At 43.9% G+C, this 20,982-nt stretch overlaps 1 protein-coding gene across 1 annotated transcript; it reads left to right on the forward strand.

Annotated features, from left to right (window-relative positions):
- The first annotated feature begins 1,586 nt into the window (after positions 1–1,586).
- LOC117476451 (inactive tyrosine-protein kinase PRAG1) lies at positions 1,587–20,311 on the forward strand. Its single transcript, XM_034123010.1, has 6 exons — positions 1,587–1,853; positions 5,361–5,704; positions 5,791–7,481; positions 13,977–14,122; positions 15,350–16,116; positions 17,576–20,311. Exons 2-6 carry the CDS (start codon positions 5,435–5,437, stop codon positions 18,725–18,727), a joined length of 4,026 nt encoding a protein of 1,341 aa, XP_033978901.1. The 5' UTR covers positions 1,587–1,853; positions 5,361–5,434; the 3' UTR covers positions 18,728–20,311.
- Positions 20,312–20,982: the final 671 nt, after the last annotated feature.

Below are 20,982 nucleotides of genomic sequence, written 5' to 3' on the forward strand. Positions count from 1 at the left end.
ATAATCTGCTATTTTTAGGCTATTTCTACTACTACTGCAGAATGTATCGAGAAGCTTATTTTAAATTCTTTCATCACAAGCTATTTGGAATACCCCATCAGGAGAAATATTGCATGCTCATACTGCCAAATATAGATGCAATGCAACCATCTCTTAATCCTCTTGAGAAGATTGTGACTCTATCCAAATTCAACAGGTGGCCTTGTAAAATATATCACTTTTCCTGGATACAGTCTCTGCTGTGCCACTTATGTTGATTGTCTCAGCTCCGCTATAAATCCTCGCTTGAGGTTCAGGAAACTGGCGGGTTCTGTGTCCAATCGATTCATATGCACGGGTGTGACCTTTCACAGGAAGTAGTGCAGAGCAATGCCATCCTCAGAGTGGAGGGCCGCTACTTGATTTGTGATTTGACAAATGGCTGGATTTTTCAGGGAAACTGCTCTTTTAAAGCCTGTGCACACAGGCTTTAAAAAGAGCAGTTTCCCAAGTAAAGAAAACCCAAGTAAAGAAAACCCAAAGATAATGTTTTAAAAGAGACAAAACAACAGGTGAAATTCTGAATATGTTTTAATTAGTCAAAAGTTAACAGATAATACCTCATTTCAGTGGTACTTCTTAGTGAGACATAAGAAGAGGTGCTCAGTTAAAAGGTTAATATCTATGGATGACCGCCCTTATCCAACACAGCGGCTGTGTTTGTCACTCTTTGCTTCTCCTTTTGCTGCCTCTAATGGAAACAGCAGGGGTCCAGCCTGGCGGCAGTGTTTTCCTATCACTCTGTCACCCCAGCCATGATGGAGCAGTCCAGGGGGTAGCAGGAGGGAAGGGGAAGCTTGTGTACATCCAGCTTCCCCACATCAAAGGGGCTTCTGATCAAGATGAATTGCTTGCAGAACAAACCTGCACAGCACAGTGGGGCTTTAACCAAAAAAGGGTTTGCTTTTATGAGACCTTGTATCCTTTGCTTTGAAAAGTTGTGTAATCTTTAAAATCCAATGACAGCTGGGTGATAGAAAAATAATAATTTTGACACCTATTATGCAAAATCCACTTGTTCATGTGTTTTATACAGAAACATGTGTCCCCTTTGTGTAAAGAGATTCTGAAAGTTTCAGGAACAAATATTTGCTCTCTTTTTCTCCTGATCCATTTATATAAAAACCTGTCTGAAAATGAGCTGATCAGATCTTGGCCACTTTTTTTGGCTTGTGTAACCATTAGCCAATAACCAACCAAGGTAACCACCTTTTCACCTGAATCTCCTCCTAGAGCACCTGTGTTTTTTTAACCGAATATCTCGCAGAGGGGCGTGGGGAGTGGCACCTTATTTTCATCTAAAGTAACAGACAGAGAATCAGCACTTTTGAAACAGGGCTTAAACAGAGGGGTTTATGGCATGCTACAATGACTGATATGTTTGGTATTTGGAGCCAAACACTTCATAGACATGTTTTATATATATAACTGAGACCTAAAATATATTGATGAAAAACAGTATGATCGGGGACCTTTAATGAAAATCTGTGAGAGTGGCTGCTGGCCAGACTGCATGGTTGGTTTGAGCTCCTCCCACCTCCTTGTGCTCTCCACGCTGCTGCAGAGGGCTCTGCTCCGCCTCACTCCACCTCTGCACGGTGCAACAGCAGCAGCAGCAGCAGCAGCAAGAGCCGAGAACAGCCTGCAGCAGCGACACAGCCTCCTGGTTATTGACCTGTCGCATGTGGGATACCTGAAGACAGGAGGATATCTGCGGGAAATAGAAGAGCAGCTACGACACAGTTGTGTTGTTGAATTATTTTGTCTTTTTTTGGAGGGCTTTTGTGTTGCCAGGGAAGAGAAAGTCCGAGCAGGTAAGCAGTCAGTCAATAGGCACGAGATAACCTTGGCTACTTTAGCATGGTTACATTGTAGCCTTTCTGTTTCTTTTTATATTGTGTTGGTTTTTCGATGTATATTAAGCCATAGTTACGTTTACCAATTATGTGTTGAATTAAAGCAGGTAAATACAACAGCGTTTGTTTTTTTGCCATATCCCTCAGGCTCGCGGACATAAATGATTTAAATGCGACAATACCGTTTTCTAAACCAGACTTGGCTACAGGCGAGACAAGTGTTTTGCCACATCTTCATATCAAATCTAAAAAAGGAAGCTTAAGACTAAACACATGGGGTGTGTATGTTATGCTAAATGTGTGTTTACTTAACATGCTACCATACATTTAAATCACTGGCTGTAAGGCGGAAGTTGTGTGATATTTGTCAGAAGTTTACAAGTGTTGGCGGAAATCCCTTCTGAGTATTGAAAAACAGGTTGTGCCCCCCTATGAATGAATGGGCTGTGAGTGAGGCAAGCGTGACAAATGTTGCTCCTGAAAGCATTTGTATTCAAAGTGGGTGACTACACACTGACCTGGTTATCAGACCGTAATATGGACTATAGGTTGTCTAATTATTCTGTTTATAAATGGCTCTCAGTCTGTAGGCATTTCATTCATTCAAGTGTATAGGCCTTTTTTTGGCATGGCACATTAAAGCAGTTAAAAAACAGGATAGCATCATGAATTATGTTACAGTAACCCAAGAAAAAATAACCATCAGATGACCTGTACTTCATCAAGTCTGTCCCCAATGCTGTTAGTGCTGGTGTGTTTAGGGGGGTCAAATGTGTCCTGCAAGGATTCCGACAAAGTACAGTTTTACCAGCTGTTGAGTGTTGATAAGCCCTCTAACCTTTACCTTAATTATACTCCTCTTGCTCTCCATATCTCTGGGCTATTTAAACTGTTGCCATCCAGTCTAACATTGCACCCTGACTGCATTCCTCAACCTCTATGCATAACAACTTGTTAGCTCAAAGCAAATACCTAGTTTTGTGATCTCAAGGGAAACTGACAATTTGGCTTTTAGTCTAAGGGTATTATGTTCAGACTCCCACACATTAGGGTAGTGGGTTTAAATTTCACAAGCGGATCAAGTGTGATATTTTGAGACATCTAGTGGCCAGGTCACTTTGCATGATGTACAGAGGTCATGGGTACATGCCTAGTGACTTCAATGCTCATGATGTCTTTATTAAGTGGCCAAATATTATGAATTTCACACCAGACTGTCATCCAACCCCACGTCATTTCTCCTTTGCATTCTTCATATTTTTTCCAGAACCCGACTTCTAACATGTTCATGAGACATTTTTCATAGTCTGTGTTTTGTTTTGATTGAAGGCAGGCCTCGAATTCTGTCATGTGGCTGAATTTCTCGCGGTTATGCCCTGTGTGTGTTTTTACAAGAGGAAGTGAGAAATATTGAACCTTGAGCTTGAGAAGGTGTGGGGAATGTAGACAGCAGGGTCTATCTCAAACAAGCCAGGATGAACATGTAAACAAGAGGTAGAATAACTTGAGGTGGAGATGGCTCTCTGTTTTCTCTGGAAATACAGAAAATGTTTACCATCTGACATTCCAATTCAAATTGAATTCCCTCATGTCAACTTCTTGTATTTTTTTTTTTTATCCCCTGCAGGGAAAGTGGAACAATAAAGACTAAATTGCCCCTGTTAGTTATATCCTAACGTATTAAATACACCATGATAATGTTCTGTTATTGCCTGATTGTCCCATTAACCCCCTAGACAAGTTCTTGAGTGGCAGTCAGTCTGTTGTCTACACAGGCTCAGCAGCCCAATGATCAGTCATCGCTTCATGTGACTCATGCACAATGCCATTAGATGTTAGGCAAGGCTCCTTTTCCTCTGTTGTCGCAGGAACGGTTAAACAAACAGTGAAATACTGGGTGCTTTCCTGCTCAAACTGAGTCAGACAAAAATGCAAACGTGCATTATCTTCACCAGCAGGAAACGCTTAATACTTACAGATTAGTAGATTGAACGGTTGTAATACTAGCGCAATGAGTCTTAAGAAAAAGCATTCATTTGTCTGTTCTTGTATTTTAGTCAATGCAAAATCAGGAATCACTGCGGTTGAATCAAACTAAATGCCTGAAATAAGACAAATGTAGGTAATCAGGTTGCATATATCACCCCCTTTTATTTGTTTTAGGAGAGTACATTTTCAACCTCCTGCTTTCTCATGTTTTTTATGATAATGAGTCTAGATAGTGGGCTAATGTTGCCCCATGTGTCATAGCAGCACCTTGTTGAGAGGCAATTAAGACTGTGTAAAAAACATAAAGAGGGACACCCAGATGCAAGGAAACAAATTATCTGAAACAGTGTTGATCTTCTCACTGTCAGCCCAGTTAAACAGGAGTGTGTGTGTGTGTGTGTGTGTGTGTGTGTGGTGTGTGTGTGTGTGTGTGTGTGTGTGTGTGTGGGTGTGTGTGTGTGTGTGTGTGTGTGTGTGTGTGTGTGTGTGTGTGTGTGTGTGTGTGTGTGGTGTGTGTGTGTGGTGTGTGTGTGTGTGGGTGTGTGTGTGTGTTGTGGTGTGTGTGTGTGTGTGTGTGTGTGTGGTGTGTGTGTTGTGTAGTGTGGTGTGTGTGTGTGTGTGGTGTGTGTGTGTGTGTGTGTGTGTGTGTGGTGTGTGTGTTGATGTGTGTGTGTGTGTAGGTGTGTGTGTGTGTGTGTGATGTGTGTGGTGTGTGTGTGTGTGTGTGTGTGTGTGTGTGTGTGTGTGTGTGTGTGTGGTCAGTTTGTGAGAGGAGGACACACATGTTTGGTGTTGTTGGAGGTCTGTGTGGAAGGGGGATGGGAGGTTGTCGTCGGTGTGAGACTTGCGCCTTTAGACATTCCTGGCATTCCGACCTCTGGGATGCTTGAGGCTCCTCCGTCTTCTTCTAGCATTTCGGGGGCTGCAGAGGACTCAGGGGGGGCTTTTATGTCACTTGGCTTTCACCGACAGACCCTTTGGTTGAACAGAAACCACATACCCTCTAATTTAGGAAGCCATGGGAACAAGTAGCAGAGCACACATCAGGTCTTCTTAAATTACTCCCGCGGATGACACTTAAATCCTAATGGGGGTCCTCTGTGAGCTCTGAGACACTTGTCAGCCTGGACTCACTCATCACTATATTAACACTTTCGAAAAGAAAAAGTAACATACCCTCTTTTTGAATATCCTAATATGTCTCGGGTGAAAACAAATTAAACAACAAAACTGGTATTACTTTTCTCTCCGATACTGATCTTTCTAATTTAATTGTATTTTTAGACAGTTCCTATGTATGCAAACAGCTTAACTTGGTCACAAAGAAACATGGGATTGTGATTATGATATGGTCATAACAAAAGTTGCCAAGATGTATTGTCTTCATTCTATTAACAATGTTTCCCATTCTTCTCTGTCCTCTACATACTGCCTTGTGATCAACAACTTGTGACGTTGCAACCTTCTGTGTGCCAGCCATGACGCTTCATCCGGTATCTTCCACATCACTCAACAGCCACTTCTGACGAACCTGATTTAGCAAACCAAAGATGTCAGCGTGCAGCGACTTTGCAGAACACGTGTGGAAACCCGGCTCTTGTAAGAACTGCTTCCACCCACTGAGTGCGCACCACAAGACTGTCGGCGGCCTGGATGGCAGTGTGCCAGTTGCTTGTTTGAAGAGCATCCTGGGAGGCGATGAAGAAACTGGAGTAACATCGCCTTCACCCTACAGCAAGCCAACCATCGCTGTCAAACCAACTATGATGAGCCTCGACACCAACGAGTCTTTGATTGATGTCAACATGAACATAGAGCAGGTAATCCTCTGTTCATCTAAAAGTATTCTATTCCTGCCCATAATGATGAATCTGTTATTTAATGCATGTTCTTGTGTATGTTTCAGGAGAACACAAAGAGCCCAGTTGAGCGTTTGGGCCTGAGGAAGCTCCTAGACCTGTCGTCTCTCTACATTGATAGTAACGGCTGCAACAAGGCCCATAGGGATGCAGTTCTTCAGAGTCCTGAAACAAAGAAGGACTACAACAACTGCATTTCCCTGGATTCTTTATCGCCCAGTCACCTACCTAAAGACTCTATGATCATCAGCAACATCTTCGTCACCCAGGAGGAAGGTAGAGGCTCTCCGTGTTTGAAGAATGCTAATGGAGACACCTGTAGGCAGCAGAATACCACCACCACTAGAACCAAGAGCGCTTATAATGGAGTTAGTGTGACTACCAGGGCAAATCTTCAGGACACTGACCAGGCATCTGTGGAGATACCTTTTTCTCTGGATATTGTCCCTTCCAGGGGTCATAGCAACGGTATCAGCAGTGAGAGTACTGCTTCCGTTACTGATAAGATATCAAGCACTTCTACCCCTTTCCTCGCCAAAGCCTTAAGTGTGGACACCATTTGCCATAACCCCCCACTATCCCTCCACTCTCCTCCCGCCCTGTCTGGACAAACCAGCCTATCGGACTCCTCTTCTTCCTATCGTAGTAGTACAGATTCAGTCCGGTCAGGGAGCCCACCTGCAATGGGAAGCTCAGAGTCAGCTCCCAACTCTCCTAATGACTCGGAACCCATTTATGCTGAGAGCACCAAGAAAAAGCGCAGGCCGCAAGAAAATGGCGTACAATCCAATCCTGTGTCCCCAAACCAGACTAAGAACTTATCCCAGGGCTCTGAGCTTTTGGGAGAGAGTCAACGGGCCACCATCACTGTAATGGCAACTCACACAGAGGAGAACAACAGGACTTTCTTCCTTCGCAGTCCAGATTCAGCCATTAGCACCCAATGCCACTTCAGCCCCACAGCACGCAAAGACCCCACTAGCCCGGCCTTTCGCTGGCCCAGCCCCAGCCACAGCTCACCTTCTTTGCTCACAGAAGCCAGCCTTACCCCAACTTTCCACCCCAAGCCTCAGTCCAGCCCACCCATTCCCCCGAAAAGGACCAGCCGTTCCCCAAAACTAGGCGCCTCCAGCCTCTCGCCGTCCATCTCGTCTCCAGTCCCTCTTCCTGATCTCCCCAGATTAAGCACTTCCAGCCTCTCGCCGTCCTTCTCGTCTCCGGTCCCTCTCCCTGAACTCCCCATGCTTTTCCTAGTTTCTGCTAGAGAGGGCCACTTCAAGGTCCACACGGAGAACCACAGTTCAGCATCGTCCGAACGCTGGCACAAGCCCCACCACCACAATTCTGGCTGGAACTGTCGCATTGAGGAAGAAGAGGAGGAGGATGAGAGGGAGCGGAAAGAGGGGGAGAAGAAGAAGTTGGCACCTAACCCAGGGACAGCATCTCGGGTGACGGGCCTGGTCAATGGTGCCGCTGTCTGGAAGGAAGCCAGGGACTGCAAGGCCCACAGCAGCCCCCCTTCGGTGACAGAGCCAGGCACGGCCCCCCCAGCTGCCCCCGACAATGGTGCCTGTCAGGGGGAGACTGAGGGCACCGGTGCAGAGGAGGAGGGCAAGCATAACGGGAGCATGCCGTCCAAGCAACCGTATCATGGCGGCTCATCAGAGCTGCTGGCAGCGAGGGGATCTGCCATCAATGAGCCCAATCCTCCGCCTCCCCCACCGAAGAAACTGCACAGGTAAGAAGAACAACAAATACCTTTTAGTTTGGATGTTTAACATTCCATTATTAACCAAAAGAATGACAGAGCTCTTGTTCTGTATCTGGGTAGGACTATATTTGATTAATCTCTGGAAAATACAAGATTATTATCATTATTAATTAACTTTTTGTCAGATATCATGTTAGCAGTAAGATGTCAAAGGAAATGACAAAACCAGTCATTAGAATTTGGAGATAAATAAGATAAGAGACTTGGATGATAAAGCGATTTTTAATCACGACGTCCTGATTGAGCTTCAACCTTTTTTTTCTCGTCACGAACAGTTTTTTATGACAAAATCTTTTAAAACTTTGTTCAATGCTGCTAAATCGATTCAGCGTTTCAAACAAGGATTTTTCCACAATATCCCTTTTGTACATTTCTCTTCATACTCATATTCCAAAGCACTGTAAATACAATTGTGTGGAAGGGTTGGTCTTACATATTGTTCACGAAAAGGCAGCTATGTTAAAGAAAAACTCAAATAGAGGTGTAATTACACACTAGTACACTAAACACTTGCTGTGAGAGGAATGCTATGCATTTATCAGACATGAAACACCCATTATAGCACATCTTTGCGTGCTTCTCCTACCTGGGACTGCATTACAACTATTGGGACTGTAATTCAGTCATGGCACTATGGTTTCATTATTCAGTAGTTCAGCATTTTCAACATGCACTTAGTCTAAATGCATAGATGAGTTTTGCTCTCAGATGGGACAGTATATATATAATGTTTGTGCTGCTTATGTAATATAAGCTATACTTTATTGCCTGTGACAGTGCACATGCATGCATCTTACTACTGTGTGAATCTTACTGTGCCTTCTCCTTTCATTGCATCATTATTCAGCCTTGACTCAGCCTCCATTCTGCTGCTTGTGATCATTCAACTGTCCCGGGATATTCCTCAATGCATGCCTTGTTCCATTCATGCTAGTAATGTGACTTTTTCAATTCTAATTAACACACAAAATGGGTCTGTTAAATAGTCCCCTGCTGTGTCAAGTTGTTTTGGCTGAAGCACAATAGACAGAACTGTAAAAAAAAAGAAAAGAAAACTCAGGACTTACAAAATATAAATAGCGATTGTAGAACAGTTTTAATTATTTAAACTACATTTCAGTGTTTAATGAGGTCAGTGCCGTCTTAGTCATGGAAAAAAGGATTGTTGACGAACTTGCTTAGTCATAGTTTTGGTTTGCGAAATGAACTGTTGGCATGAGCTTTTAGTTCTTGATGTTTACATGTACGGTCTTTAATTCCATCACTTCCGGGATTTGCAGGATTCGAAATGTCCACCTTTGTTCGAGCCTTGTGAAGTGTAACTATGTTGACCCACTGTACTCAGTGCTGCTAGGATTTATTAGCAGTAACATTTGCACATGCTTTAACCTGAGTCTGCATGAAGCTAAGAATACACTGTGCTGTCTGAGTCAGCTACACCAAAGCAGAAACAGAGAAGAGGCCTTGTGTTGCAGTTATTAGAACATCAAAATGATCTCCCCAAAATAAACTTTGCTTAGTCTGAGACGCCACGATTAGGTGTAAAAACACTGTGACTTCCTCAAGGCAAACAGATGTTGTGCCTTCTTGAGCTGCTTGTGTCAGCACAAACTAAGTGGGAGTGTTTTACTGTCAAAAACACAGATTGCTGATCACATTTCAAAGGCCCTTATGTTTGTGGTAATTCTAGTAAGGGCCCATCTCTCCTGTTATGACGTTGCCAACATTCTGCACTGATAAAAATACACCTTGTTGAGACACACGTGGGAACGCCTCGAGCCAGCCAGTGACAGTTGTGGCTTTCCCAGTCTATTGGCGGGTTTAGTGTATTCAATCAACAAGTGTGGAAATGTGTTGCAGGGAATCTGAAGCTAAATTGTTGCTGAAAAGCAATCAAATCTTCCATGAAAAGATTTATTATTGACAAAAAAAGGAGTGCTGTGTGTGGCATAAATGGGAGATATTCACAATAGAAATACACGTGTGTACATGCAGCCTGTGAAGCAGCAATTTGATGTGCTGAATCATTTAAAAGCCACAGATGGTTTGAAAAACCTGCTTCACAGAGCCTGTAATCACAGTGAGAAACAGTTCTTTATTCCTCGTAACAGGTCAACCTACATATCATGTGGAGGGTCAGCCGTGTGTGTGTGTGTGTGTGTGTGTGTGTGTGTGTGTGTGTGTGTGTGTGTGTGTGTGTGTGTGTGTGTGTGTGTGTGTGTGTGTGTGTGTGTGTGTGTGTGTGTGTGTGTGTGTGTGTGTGTGTGTGTGTGTGTGTGTGTGTGTGTGTGTGTGTGTGTGTGTGTGTGTGTGTGTGTGGTGTGTGTGTGTGTGTGTGTGTGTGTGTGTGTGTGTGTGTGTGTGTGTGTGTGTGTGTGTGTGTGTGTGTGTGTGTGTGTGTGTGTGTGTGTGTGTGTGTGTGTGTGTGTGTGTGTGTGTGTGTGTGTGTGTGTGTGTGTGTGTGTGTGTGTGTACTCTTTTAGAGGGAAGGCGTGTCACACCGGTCAGTGAAGGTTACTTGCATACAAGGAGGGGCTTTAGTGAACAGATTGTTGCCCCTGGCAACTCGCAAACTGTCCCAGTCTGGCAGTCGATTGCCACCAGTAGAAGTAGAATTTATAGATCAGCTATGTGGATTCAAGTCCACTGAGTTTGACTATCGCTCCAAGACGCAGCCCCCCTCCCTCCGCAGAGCCGTCCTGATCCCTTCTGTGCAGCAGAACAGATAGCATCTTGTTGCCGTCCGAAGTTAACAACCAGGTCAATGAGTGGATTCTATAAATGAGATATGGGTGCTTATATTTTGCGCATCTAATGGGTGCTGTTGCTTTCCTGCTGAGGGACTTTAAATACACGTATGACTCGTGTGGAGCCAGGGTTGTGTTACTATACATGTCGGGGCTTTAGAGAGACTCCAGTCTGATCCAGGGGCATTTGGTTGCCGCCAGCCCAACAAGGACCTTGGCCTGTCCAGCATGAGGTAGGCACCTGATAGCATCTTACACTATAATGATCTATCATAACACTAGTGAAGAGAAGTGCTGATCTTCTTGTTTTTGAAGGAAAATGGTTGCAATTAAGTGGGTTTCCGCAGGGCACCACAGAGGCTAGTTTTCACACCTCAATCGCTCGGTAGTCAAATTGAGAAGTGGCTTTGAATGATATAGTGGCTGGTGGCATATTTTCTTTGCTTTTTACTTTACTTCCCCCCCCTCAGTCACATCCTGTCATTTGCTCATCTTTCCTTTTCCTGCTTAGATTATCTTTTATTTATTTAATTTGAGCGCATTCGGTTTGTAAGATGAAGAGAAGTGAAAAATAATTCAGAACAAAGTGTGTTCTTTATGTGTAGTATAGGGCTAATAAAGGAAAGTGGCTTCTACTGAATAAGGGAAAGAGATAGCCGTCGGAAGAAGATAACAAGGCAGGGCTGGAGGAGTTTACAGAAGATAACGAGGATCGGTGTCAAACATTAATGGATCTTTGTTTCAAAGACATGCTTTATATGACCATATAGCCCTGGTAACTATCCCACAATCATGGGGAAAGACACAATGCATGCCATTCTTCTCTGCACTGTGTAACGTACATAGGTTGCACAATAACAAACACACATGCATGGTATATAATGATCCCATATACCAGCAATGCAATAATGCTACCCTTTGTGCGTTTATGTATTTAAAGAGCACATACAACAGAACCACAAATACAGTCATTTCCTGTGTGTCTCCTCTAAAAAACCCCTTCTGGTCTTCTTAAAGGATGTGGAAACACTTACACAGTACATTCTGAATTAGCTTGCATTTCTGCCTAAAGTAGCAATACACACTTATAAGTCATATTTTTTTCTAAATTCACGACAGAGAAGGATTTAAATAAGAGTCAGGAAGTGAAACCAGTGGTGAGAACCTGATCATCAACAACAACAACACTGCAGTATGGTGTTGGTCTCATTTTACAGTCACACTGCTATCTGTAACTCCTATCCGATCCCTTTTTTTAAAACTCCCCAAGCTTCTCACAGACAGCTTTATTAATAACACACACACACACACACACACACACACACACACACACACACACACACACACACACACACACACACACACACACACACACACACACACACACACACACACACACACACACACACACACACACTGATTGCAGTGGGTTCAGTGGGCCGATCATGATATCTCACGTAGACTTTGTTTTAGCAAAGGAAATTAGTCAATAAATTCACAGGAAATAAGCAATTAAGATGTTTTTATTAATAGATGTTTAGTCTAAAACCGGGCATTCAATGTAGAGGGATAAAACTGTAGTGAAGGATGCTTTTTTTGGGTACTGACAACATGATTTTTAGAATTTTTCCTTCAGTTAAAAATAAAATCATTTGAATCCACTGTCGATCGGGTTTTAGATAACAAGTATTTGTAATTTTAAAAGTTAACAGCATATTATTTGCATTCAATACCTTGCCTTTTTCAATAAACATAATATATTTGGGTTTCAAATTATTAAGATTTACAGACTCAAGTCATTTAAAAAGTATTTTCTGACATTTATTATACCAACAAAGGAATCAGTCAATCAAGAAAATGTTCTCTAGATGAATTCATAATGAAAATAATCATACATTAGATACCCTAAATGGCTATTTAAGTGTTTGTAAATGATTCCACACAGTCCTAATCTAAGTCAAGGTCTTTTTTTGCGTGCCCTTGCTCAGAAGCTTGGTTCATCCGTGCACATCCTCCCGCAGGACGAGAGCCATGACATTCCTCCACCAAGGAAAATCTCATGTTTTGGATACAAATCTGAGAGATCTAGAGTGAGACATGCACAGCGCACACATGCACATGGGACTCTTAATTCCTTCGCCCATTACCATTTCTCATCCGCCTCAGCGTTTCCACTGCCTTTCATCACCGATCTTTTGTCTGTAAAACGATAGCTGATCCTTGAGCTAAATGCCCACAGAGAATACCTAACCCTTTGTCTCCTCCCGTGCTCCTCTCCTTTCCTCCCCGTCTGTTTGCTCTGCTGATTTACGGTTGAATTAAAGTTGGGGGGGGGGGGGGGGGGGGGGGGGGGGAAGCAGATAAATGGATAGAGGAGTCATTTTGTGATGGAAGAGGATAGAGAGATGAAGAGATGGGATGGGACCCTGCTTCCCTCGGCCATTAGCGGGTATAATGAGACAAGTGAATGGCTGCCACTCAGCCTAATTGGTCACCTTGATTAGGAAGTCTGCTCATGCACAGTTTTCATTGGTACTATACGTGGCCATCATGGCAGTCGGGAACGCCGAACAAGAAGGATAAAAAGCTGCTTTCTCGTAAGAGAACATAATTAAAGCAAGGTTATGTAACTTTAAAAAAAAAAGAAAGAACACAATCTATCTTTTACAGTAAAAGGATAGATGGATAAGCAATGACACAACACTTGATTCGATATACTCAGGGTTTCCGTTGCCGCATCTCTTAAAAATATATTTGAATGGCTTTATTTATAGTCTGCAGTACAGAGATGACAGGAAACAAGGTTCAGAGGGGTGGGAAAGGACATGAAGCAAAGGTTGTGGCTAGCTTCAAAGAGGCTAACTACTGCTTTAGTTTGTCTGGTAACACTAAGGTAGCTCATGTGATCGACTGTGGATATATATTTTTGCTGTCTTTATTAACCCCCTTGTATTTTCACTTTAATATTAAATATGTTCTAGTAGTCTTTAGATCACTTGAGACAGTTTATCACACTTTGCACTGCTCTCTCTGGAGCAATAAACAGCTTTACCCAAATTGTTTTAATAAATGAAGCACTACTTCAGAACTGTTAACAGACTTCGATGTGTAATATTTGCGGAAATCCCCCTTTATAGAATCTCAAGTCAAGTGAATCTTGGGAAATGTAGGACCATTCAATGTGCCATTATCCTGCATTGCGCCTCGTGGCCACAGTGTGTGATGTTTATCCACATAGTTACTTATCTCACTTAAGGGGCCAGGTATCACTCGAGCTGTGAGCCAAAAAAGAAACAAGCAACACTGCCATATCTGATAGAATCACAACATGCCATGAGAGGATTTAGTCGTTGTTTGTTGCAGCTATGAATCGTGACAAAAACAAGAAGTGGGCCTTGAACAAGGAAGTGGAACTACTCCTCGACCTTTACTTGTTCGTCATTTAAAATGAAACCGTGTGCTGTTTTACATGGATTCATTACAATAACATAGTGCTGATAAGAAAACATCAAGGGGAAGTAGAGTTGTTCCACATTTATGGACAGATCTCTTTCAGCAGAAAGCCTTACAGACCAGTGGATGCTAAACTTGGCTTAACATGTTTTTGGGCAATGACATCAGCAATACAGGCACGGAACAGATATACACAATATATGGTTTGAATGCATGTCTGTTTGTCCTCATCAAATTCACTGTGTTATTTTCTCCCTTACAGAGTGTGCGGTAAGATGAGTGGCAGCAACATGGAGCTGGACCGCTGCAGCCAGCAAGGGTCTGCTGAGAGCCCCCCCTCCTCTCTGAGGGGCCTGGGCAGTTCCAGCCTACCCACCGCCTCCAATGACAACCTGACTGCCGACACTGGTGAGCACCATATCACTTTATTTGGTACCGGTTGTGCATTTCCTCCAATAGCAACACACGCAGGGATCATATATGTTTGATACAGTGGCTGATAAGTATGTTTTATTCTACTCATCAAGCTGGTGCCTTTTCCACATCTTTCACGGCTTTTGTTGATATGTGTTAGTATGGCTGCTCAGACGCTGTTTCACCATGTTTCTTTAAGAGTGAACAACAAAGAGGAAACGGAGCGCTGCATTGTTTTTCAGTGGCTTATCTCTTCCTCTTTTGTAAAGTCACATCACAGTTTTTCTGACCCCGTGTTCATTTTTAAGACTCAAGTTTAGAATTTCTACGATCATCGAACCTGAGACGTGGCTCAGAATGAGTGGCATCCTTCACATGTCCTCCGCGGTGCAGATGCTTGTAATTGCTGTAACTTCCTGAGCTATCTTGTTTGAAGAGATAATTATGGACTCTGATAACGAGGGGAAAAAGGGCTTGGCTACATCCTACACTACTTTTTTTTGTCTTTACAGTCTTCCCCCTCTGTGAAAGCAGTTATTGGAGAGCACACCACACAATTATCTCACTATCTGCCTCCTCTAATGTAATGTCAAGTTCCAACTTTAAGTCTTTAAATTGACAAATGGATCGTAATTCAGTGGAAGATGTTTTGAGTGTCAGCTTGAACCCAGGATTTTGGAAATGTCCAGCTCTTCTGAGGCAACGAGGTATGTGTTGGTGCTAAGGCTGAGCAGCAGGCAGTGACAGACGGGGTGTAGTAAATAAATCAAACTCACAGCTGTCACCCAGGAGGATGTGAGTCTGTGAATACTGTGAGGTTATAGGAAATGAACTCAAGGACGCTGAGATGCAGGATATTTGTTTGAATCAATGGTCTTTGCTATCTGTATCTGTGTATCTATTTGAGTCTGTCATTTTATGTTAGTTTAAGGAAAGTTTGGGCATCTTTGTTTTTTTCATGTCTCTTCCATACGAAGCTACAGCTGGTGAGCTTAGCATAGCCTAAAGTAAACACTGGAAAGAGGGGTAACAGCTAGCATGGCTCTGTCCAAAGAAATATCACTAATTAACACTTTATATATTTATTGATTGATGTGTTTTATAAAGACATGTTAGTGTTATAAATAATGTAATATAATTCTCAGTAGAAAATAAGACAGCTATTTCTTTAACAATTTATATATCTTTTGACGAAACGTTTTGTTATTTTTCTCTTCTCAGGTTCTCGAGATGCTTCCCGAATGTCTTGCTCCTCTCCATTCTCCAGGAGTCCTGCGGCCTCAGCTCCAGGGTCTCCTCACCCCCCTTTCCTAAACAGCTTAAGTAACACGCCACCTCCGCTTCCAGAGAAAAAGATGGTCAACCGCACCGTGTCGGCTCCAGACAGCGCTAACGGAAGACCCTTTGTCCGAGCCTACCCCCGTCTCCCGTTCACCGGCTCAGAGAGCAACGTGTGCCGTCCCGCCGATGTTAGCTCCCGCTGCAGTTTACCCTCCAGCCCTATAGACCCCCGACCCGTTTTCTCTTCTAACGAGTCTCTGGAGCATTGCCACACCCCGCTAGGCCGACCTTCGAAATCCCGGACTCTGGATGAGCCACTGAAAAGTCACGGGCGTCTGGGCGTCCACTGCCGGAGCAGCATCACCTGCTCCTCCTCCCCCCAACTCAGCGTGCCCTTTTCAGCTTCAGAACCGGGCTCTGCGGCCAATCTGGGCTCCAGCCTGCAGCTACAGACCCTCCTGAGTAACATAGACAGCAGGGAGGGAGTGTACTCCAAACTGGGAGGCCTGTACGCAGAGTCTCTGCGGCGCCTGGCTCTTAAATGCGAAGATCACTTTACTCGTTCCCAGAGAAACCCTCTTAGGTTTGAGGAGAGCAACTGGTCTCTGTTCAGGCTCACCTCCAACAAGCCCAGCTGCAACTCAGGAGACGCTGTGTACTACTCTGCTGCCTGTGCCTCGGACCCCAGCAACTCATACGCTGTGAAGGTAATCCCTAAATACTAGGCCTTATATTGTGACTTTGTTTGGAATAACCTTGTTCATTTCCTGAACGCCTTATCTTTTGACCAGATTCATTTTTGCAATACCCGAGATAACTGGTGTTGCTGGTCACAGGCTTCTGAAGGTTGCAAACAAAATAACAAAACAACTTGTCTATTTACACCCTATCAAGTAATAATGTTGTTCGAGCTAGATCTTTCAATAATTGGCCCTTTCCCACATTTTCCACACAACAATGTAAATTACACGCAGAAATGGAAAATGTTGGGGTAAATGAAAAAAATCGTATGGCTTTTGCAGAACATACATAGTATCAAAAACAGGGTCTGGGGAGAATAGTAGGGATTATAACTATTTCCTTTTCCTCAGACTAACTGTTACATTGAGTTTTTCAAGAAGTTACCAATTGTTTGTGATAAATGAATCTTTGAGTTTCCTAGATGGCTTTGAAATCTGAACCACGTTTCGACACTAATGATAGTATAGTAAACAAGTGTTGGCTGTGTTTTTGTAATGTACAGATCGTGTTTATTCTCCCTACTTAAAGTTTGATGTCAAGAGAGCAAGGAATCTACAGCGGCTGTTGTTGAAACTGATCTTTTAAGCAGGGATTTGACAGTTTGAGGATAGAAGGAGGAGATTAAAATTGGGCGCTGGTCTTGTTTGTTCTTAGGCTACAGATGGGATGGCCCCACTACAGTAGAAACCTTCAGGGCATCTAGTGTAAACAACCAGGAAGAAGGGTGTGGGTTCAGTCTCACTAACCTTTGTCCTAAAGTCATTAGTGTAGTACAAAGCAGCAGCTGTTTGTACAGTATGTGTTGTGCCACAGCGTGGCTGCCCACACTCTTGCTTAATATCCCCAGGCCCAATTAATCTTTACATTCCCGGCAGGATTTACAATCAGACAACCCCCTGTTGTCAAGGCCAACACACACTCAGTACCAAACACACACCATGTAGTATGAGACCATTCAGCACAAATAATCATATTATAATCAGATGTGCTACCAGTGTGTTCCTGGCTGAAACTTGAACCCCATGAAAGTGGATTTTAGTCCAGTTAATCACTGAGAAGAGATTATGTTTAGAAATCTGACCCAAACACACAAGGAGAGTTGTAACATTTGGATGTTTGTTTTAGAATTGTATTAAGTGTGAATTTTCCCACAGCATGTTAGCGAATCTGCAGACAAAGAAGGGCTGTACTAAAGTTTGGTAAAAAAAGCCTTTCTGCATGAAGGACATTAATTTCACTTGAATGAGAGCAGGAACTGAATTGGCCTTGGCCTTGGAACCTCACTAACAACAATCCCTTTCTTGTGTTTCTTGGCTCGACTCCCTTCCTGCTCTGTTTGTGGAATTTGCCTCTCCCCCTCTGGCCCTTTTATCTCCTTTTCTTCATCCTTTCCCCCCACTGATCTTTGTGTTTATACCTCCCCAGATTTGCAAGAGTCCCTCCGTGGATGCCAAGCAGGTCCATCTCTACGGCCTGTCGGTGCAGCAGAGTATGCCCCCCCACTTCAACCTGCAGCAGGACTGTGGCCACTTCCTGGCCTGTGTCCCCCAGAGCATGCTGCCCTCTGACGAAGTCTCTCTGCCCAGCACACCTGCCTCCTCGCTGCCTCAGCCCTCTGCGCCTGGCCAACAGGTAGAGCGAGAGCGAGTGGTGGTCATCACCCCGGAGATCCCTCGACAGACGGCGGCTGACTTTGTCCGGGAGTGGGCGGCGTTCCATAAAGCTCAGCCAGAAGTCTATGAGCGCCGTGTGTGCTTCCTCCTCCTGCAGCTCTGCCACGGCCTGGAGCACTTGAAGGAGCACGGGGTCACGCATCGCGACATCTGCCTGGAGAACCTGCTGCTGGTGCCACATCTCCGCAGACCCTCCCACTTCTCCCCACAGACCTCCTCCGAAAACGGCACCAGTTCAAGTGGCGTAGACAGTCAGCGCCACCTTCCCCGGCTTCTCATCAGCAACTTCGCTAAGGCCAAGCGTCGCTCCTCTGAGGACGCGGCCTCAACCAGCGTGGACCCTCGCTTCAAACGCGACCACGCCAGATTGGCTCCTGAGATCGTGTCAGCGGCCCAGTATCGGAAATTCGACGAGTTCCAGACAGGCATCTTGATCTACGAACTCCTCCACCAAGCCAACCCCTTTGAGGTGAGTCCAGCTCTGAAGGAACAAGATTACCGCTGCGAGGAGCTGCCCCCCATCCCCTCCGTGTCCCTTTACTCCGCCGGCCTCCAGAGGCTGGCGCAGCTCCTGCTCCAACCGGACCCCATCAAACGCATCCACATCCAGGAGGCCAAGCGCATCCTGCAGAGCCTGCTGTGGGGCCCCCGGAAGGACCTGATGGAGCAGCAGCAGCGAGAGAGGCAGGGACAGGGGGTCGGCTTTGTTGATGGAGCCCGACACGAGGGTCTCCTGAACTGGCTGGACGTGAAGCGGGCCCTGCTGATGATGAAGTTCGCAGAGCGCTCCCTGGAGCCCGAGAGGAACGCAGAGCTGGAGGACTGGCTCTGCTGTCAGTACTTTTCCTCGGCTCACCCTCTGTCTCTCTGCCACACTGCGGAGCTGCTCTACTCACTGAAGTGATGTCCACTTTAAAAGGTGTGTGAGTTGATTAGAAGTCATGCGTGAATGTGTGTATGAGAAAGACCAATAACAAAGGTAATGTCTAGACACTATGGATGGGAGACACTGTGAACCTGCCCACCTGTTTGCGCTGCATGCTGAAGAGCCATGCATCAACCTAACCGTCCACTCTTTTACAAACACGATCCTGCTACAGACGTGCAACATGGCAAAGACATTACCTGTTAACTATTTCTAAATATTCTTGTAACAGTCAGACATGACGGACAACATCATTAAACATTCACTTATCGACTAAAATCGCTTTGATCAATATGGACAGTATGCATAATCCGATAATACACTTACCAAAGTTTCATGTTTGACACTGTATTGTGAGTATTTATTCAAATAAAAGACATCTCACCCGATAAGAAGAGGCTAACCATTCATAACGTCAGCTAGCTTTGCAGAGTAATGCTGTGTCGTGTCTAAATAACTGTGCAGCTAACTTTGAATAAATAAAAAAAGATGTGAGGTCACTAGCAGACTTACACTGTTGCACCTTCTCCGTCATGTTTTTTCATGGGCACATAGTGCTGTACTGTATACTGTGTAAACAATACAAACTTTTCTTTAACCAAATCCACAGAAAGTTACACTGGTGTACTAGTTGCATACGTTTTGTTAGACAGCAATGTGTGTGTCTCAATATGAATTGGATTGACAAAAGTATTGGCAACGTTAGCGTATGTTCTATTGAATGGATGCCCAGTTTGACCTTACTCTTACTTTTAGTATATATTTCAATGTTTTGACATTTGTCGCAGTGCCTTTTTGTTCTTTGTATATGTTACAGTGACTCCAAATGTAAATATTGCCGATCGTTCGTCCTTTGTGAAACTGGCCTTTCACCGAATGTTCCCGAAACAACTTTGTACAGTGATTTGTAGATGATATTAGAAAATGAGCCCAAGCAGGTCTTAAAAAGCCATGAATAAGAGCAGCAGTTAAAAATCTATTTATGAAATAATTTGTTATCCTGTAGTAGTCACTGGAATGTCTCTGTTTATTTTCATTTGTGGATTATCCAGTTGTTTGTTTTTGCATATTGCGTCCCATGAAGGCTGCAGAGAAGGCCTCGAGTTCATGGGAATATTATCTGGACAAAGAATTTCCTAATAAAGTCAAGAATTTTACAGCCTGCACCAGGTTTCAGCCCGACTGATGTTCCTAATGTTGCAGAAAAAACACGTGGTCAGAACTCACAACTAATACATTATTGATTAGAATTATTTTGTGTGTGCCTCACCTATTTGCATCTATCAATAAACTGTGCATATATTTTCTCACAGTATAATCTGGTGTTTTGATCTTTTTTTGTATTTCATCATTGGGCTTAATATTGAGTTTGAATTACCAGCTGTGCCTGCGAAACTTTTACACTCCTACATGAAGACAAAATTATGTATTTATTTTTTCCTTAACAGGAAATGAGGGCTTTGTTTGAGTCGTGTCCTCATGTTGTGTGAAAGAAAGTCTTAGGTGTTATTTGGATGTACAACATGAGCACTACTGCATACAAAGTAACTTAGACTTTGTTATGTGTCTTGTTTTACTCTGTTTTGAATAAATTGATTATGCAAGGCAGTGTGGCATCTATTGTGAATGCAGGATAAAAAAAAACGCTGTACCCACCAGTGAATATACAGAAAATGCAGTAGCCTTTTGTGCAGGGATTAAAGCAATTTATTGAACCAGGAAAAGAATAATGAGAAACAGCCAAACAACGCTTGAAAAAGAAGCATCTGCTGTTGCATGGGAGACGGAGAGGCTTTGCAAGGAGCAACACAACAGGTTGGACGTGTTGTGGAATCTCAATTTCGGCGCCTCAGGCCAAACCAGACCACAGACTTCCAATCCCCTCCCCAAATCCTCCACCATGTAGCTTTCTGCTCCACATCGCTCCTTGAAAACCGCTGGCTGCTCCGTTGTCATAGGTGGAACTATGTTGCTATGGTGTTTTGACCAATGGAACGGCATTTCCAGGAACGCAGTGAGTCTCCGTACCCCTCTCTCGTTCACAACACACACACACACACACACACACACACACACACACACACACACACACACACACACACACACACACACACACACACACACACACACACACACACACACACACACACACACACACACACACACACACACACACACACACACACACTGGGTGAAGCAGCCTGTTGAATGAGAATCTGAAAGACAGCAAGGCT

This window comes from Trematomus bernacchii, unplaced genomic scaffold (assembly GCF_902827165.1).
Source record: "Trematomus bernacchii unplaced genomic scaffold, fTreBer1.1, whole genome shotgun sequence".
Taxonomy (NCBI): domain Eukaryota; kingdom Metazoa; phylum Chordata; class Actinopteri; order Perciformes; family Nototheniidae; genus Trematomus; species Trematomus bernacchii.

Coding starts and splice junctions, on each gene's coding strand:
- LOC117476451 (XM_034123010.1), top strand. CDS start 5,435: ATGTCAGCGTGCAGCGACTTTGCAGAACACGTGTGGAAACCCGGCTCT. Junction 14,123..15,349: donor CAACCTGACTGCCGACACTG/GTGAGCACCATA, acceptor TTCTCTTCTCAG/GTTCTCGAGATGCTTCCCGA. Junction 16,117..17,575: donor GCAACTCATACGCTGTGAAG/GTAATCCCTAAA, acceptor ATACCTCCCCAG/ATTTGCAAGAGTCCCTCCGT.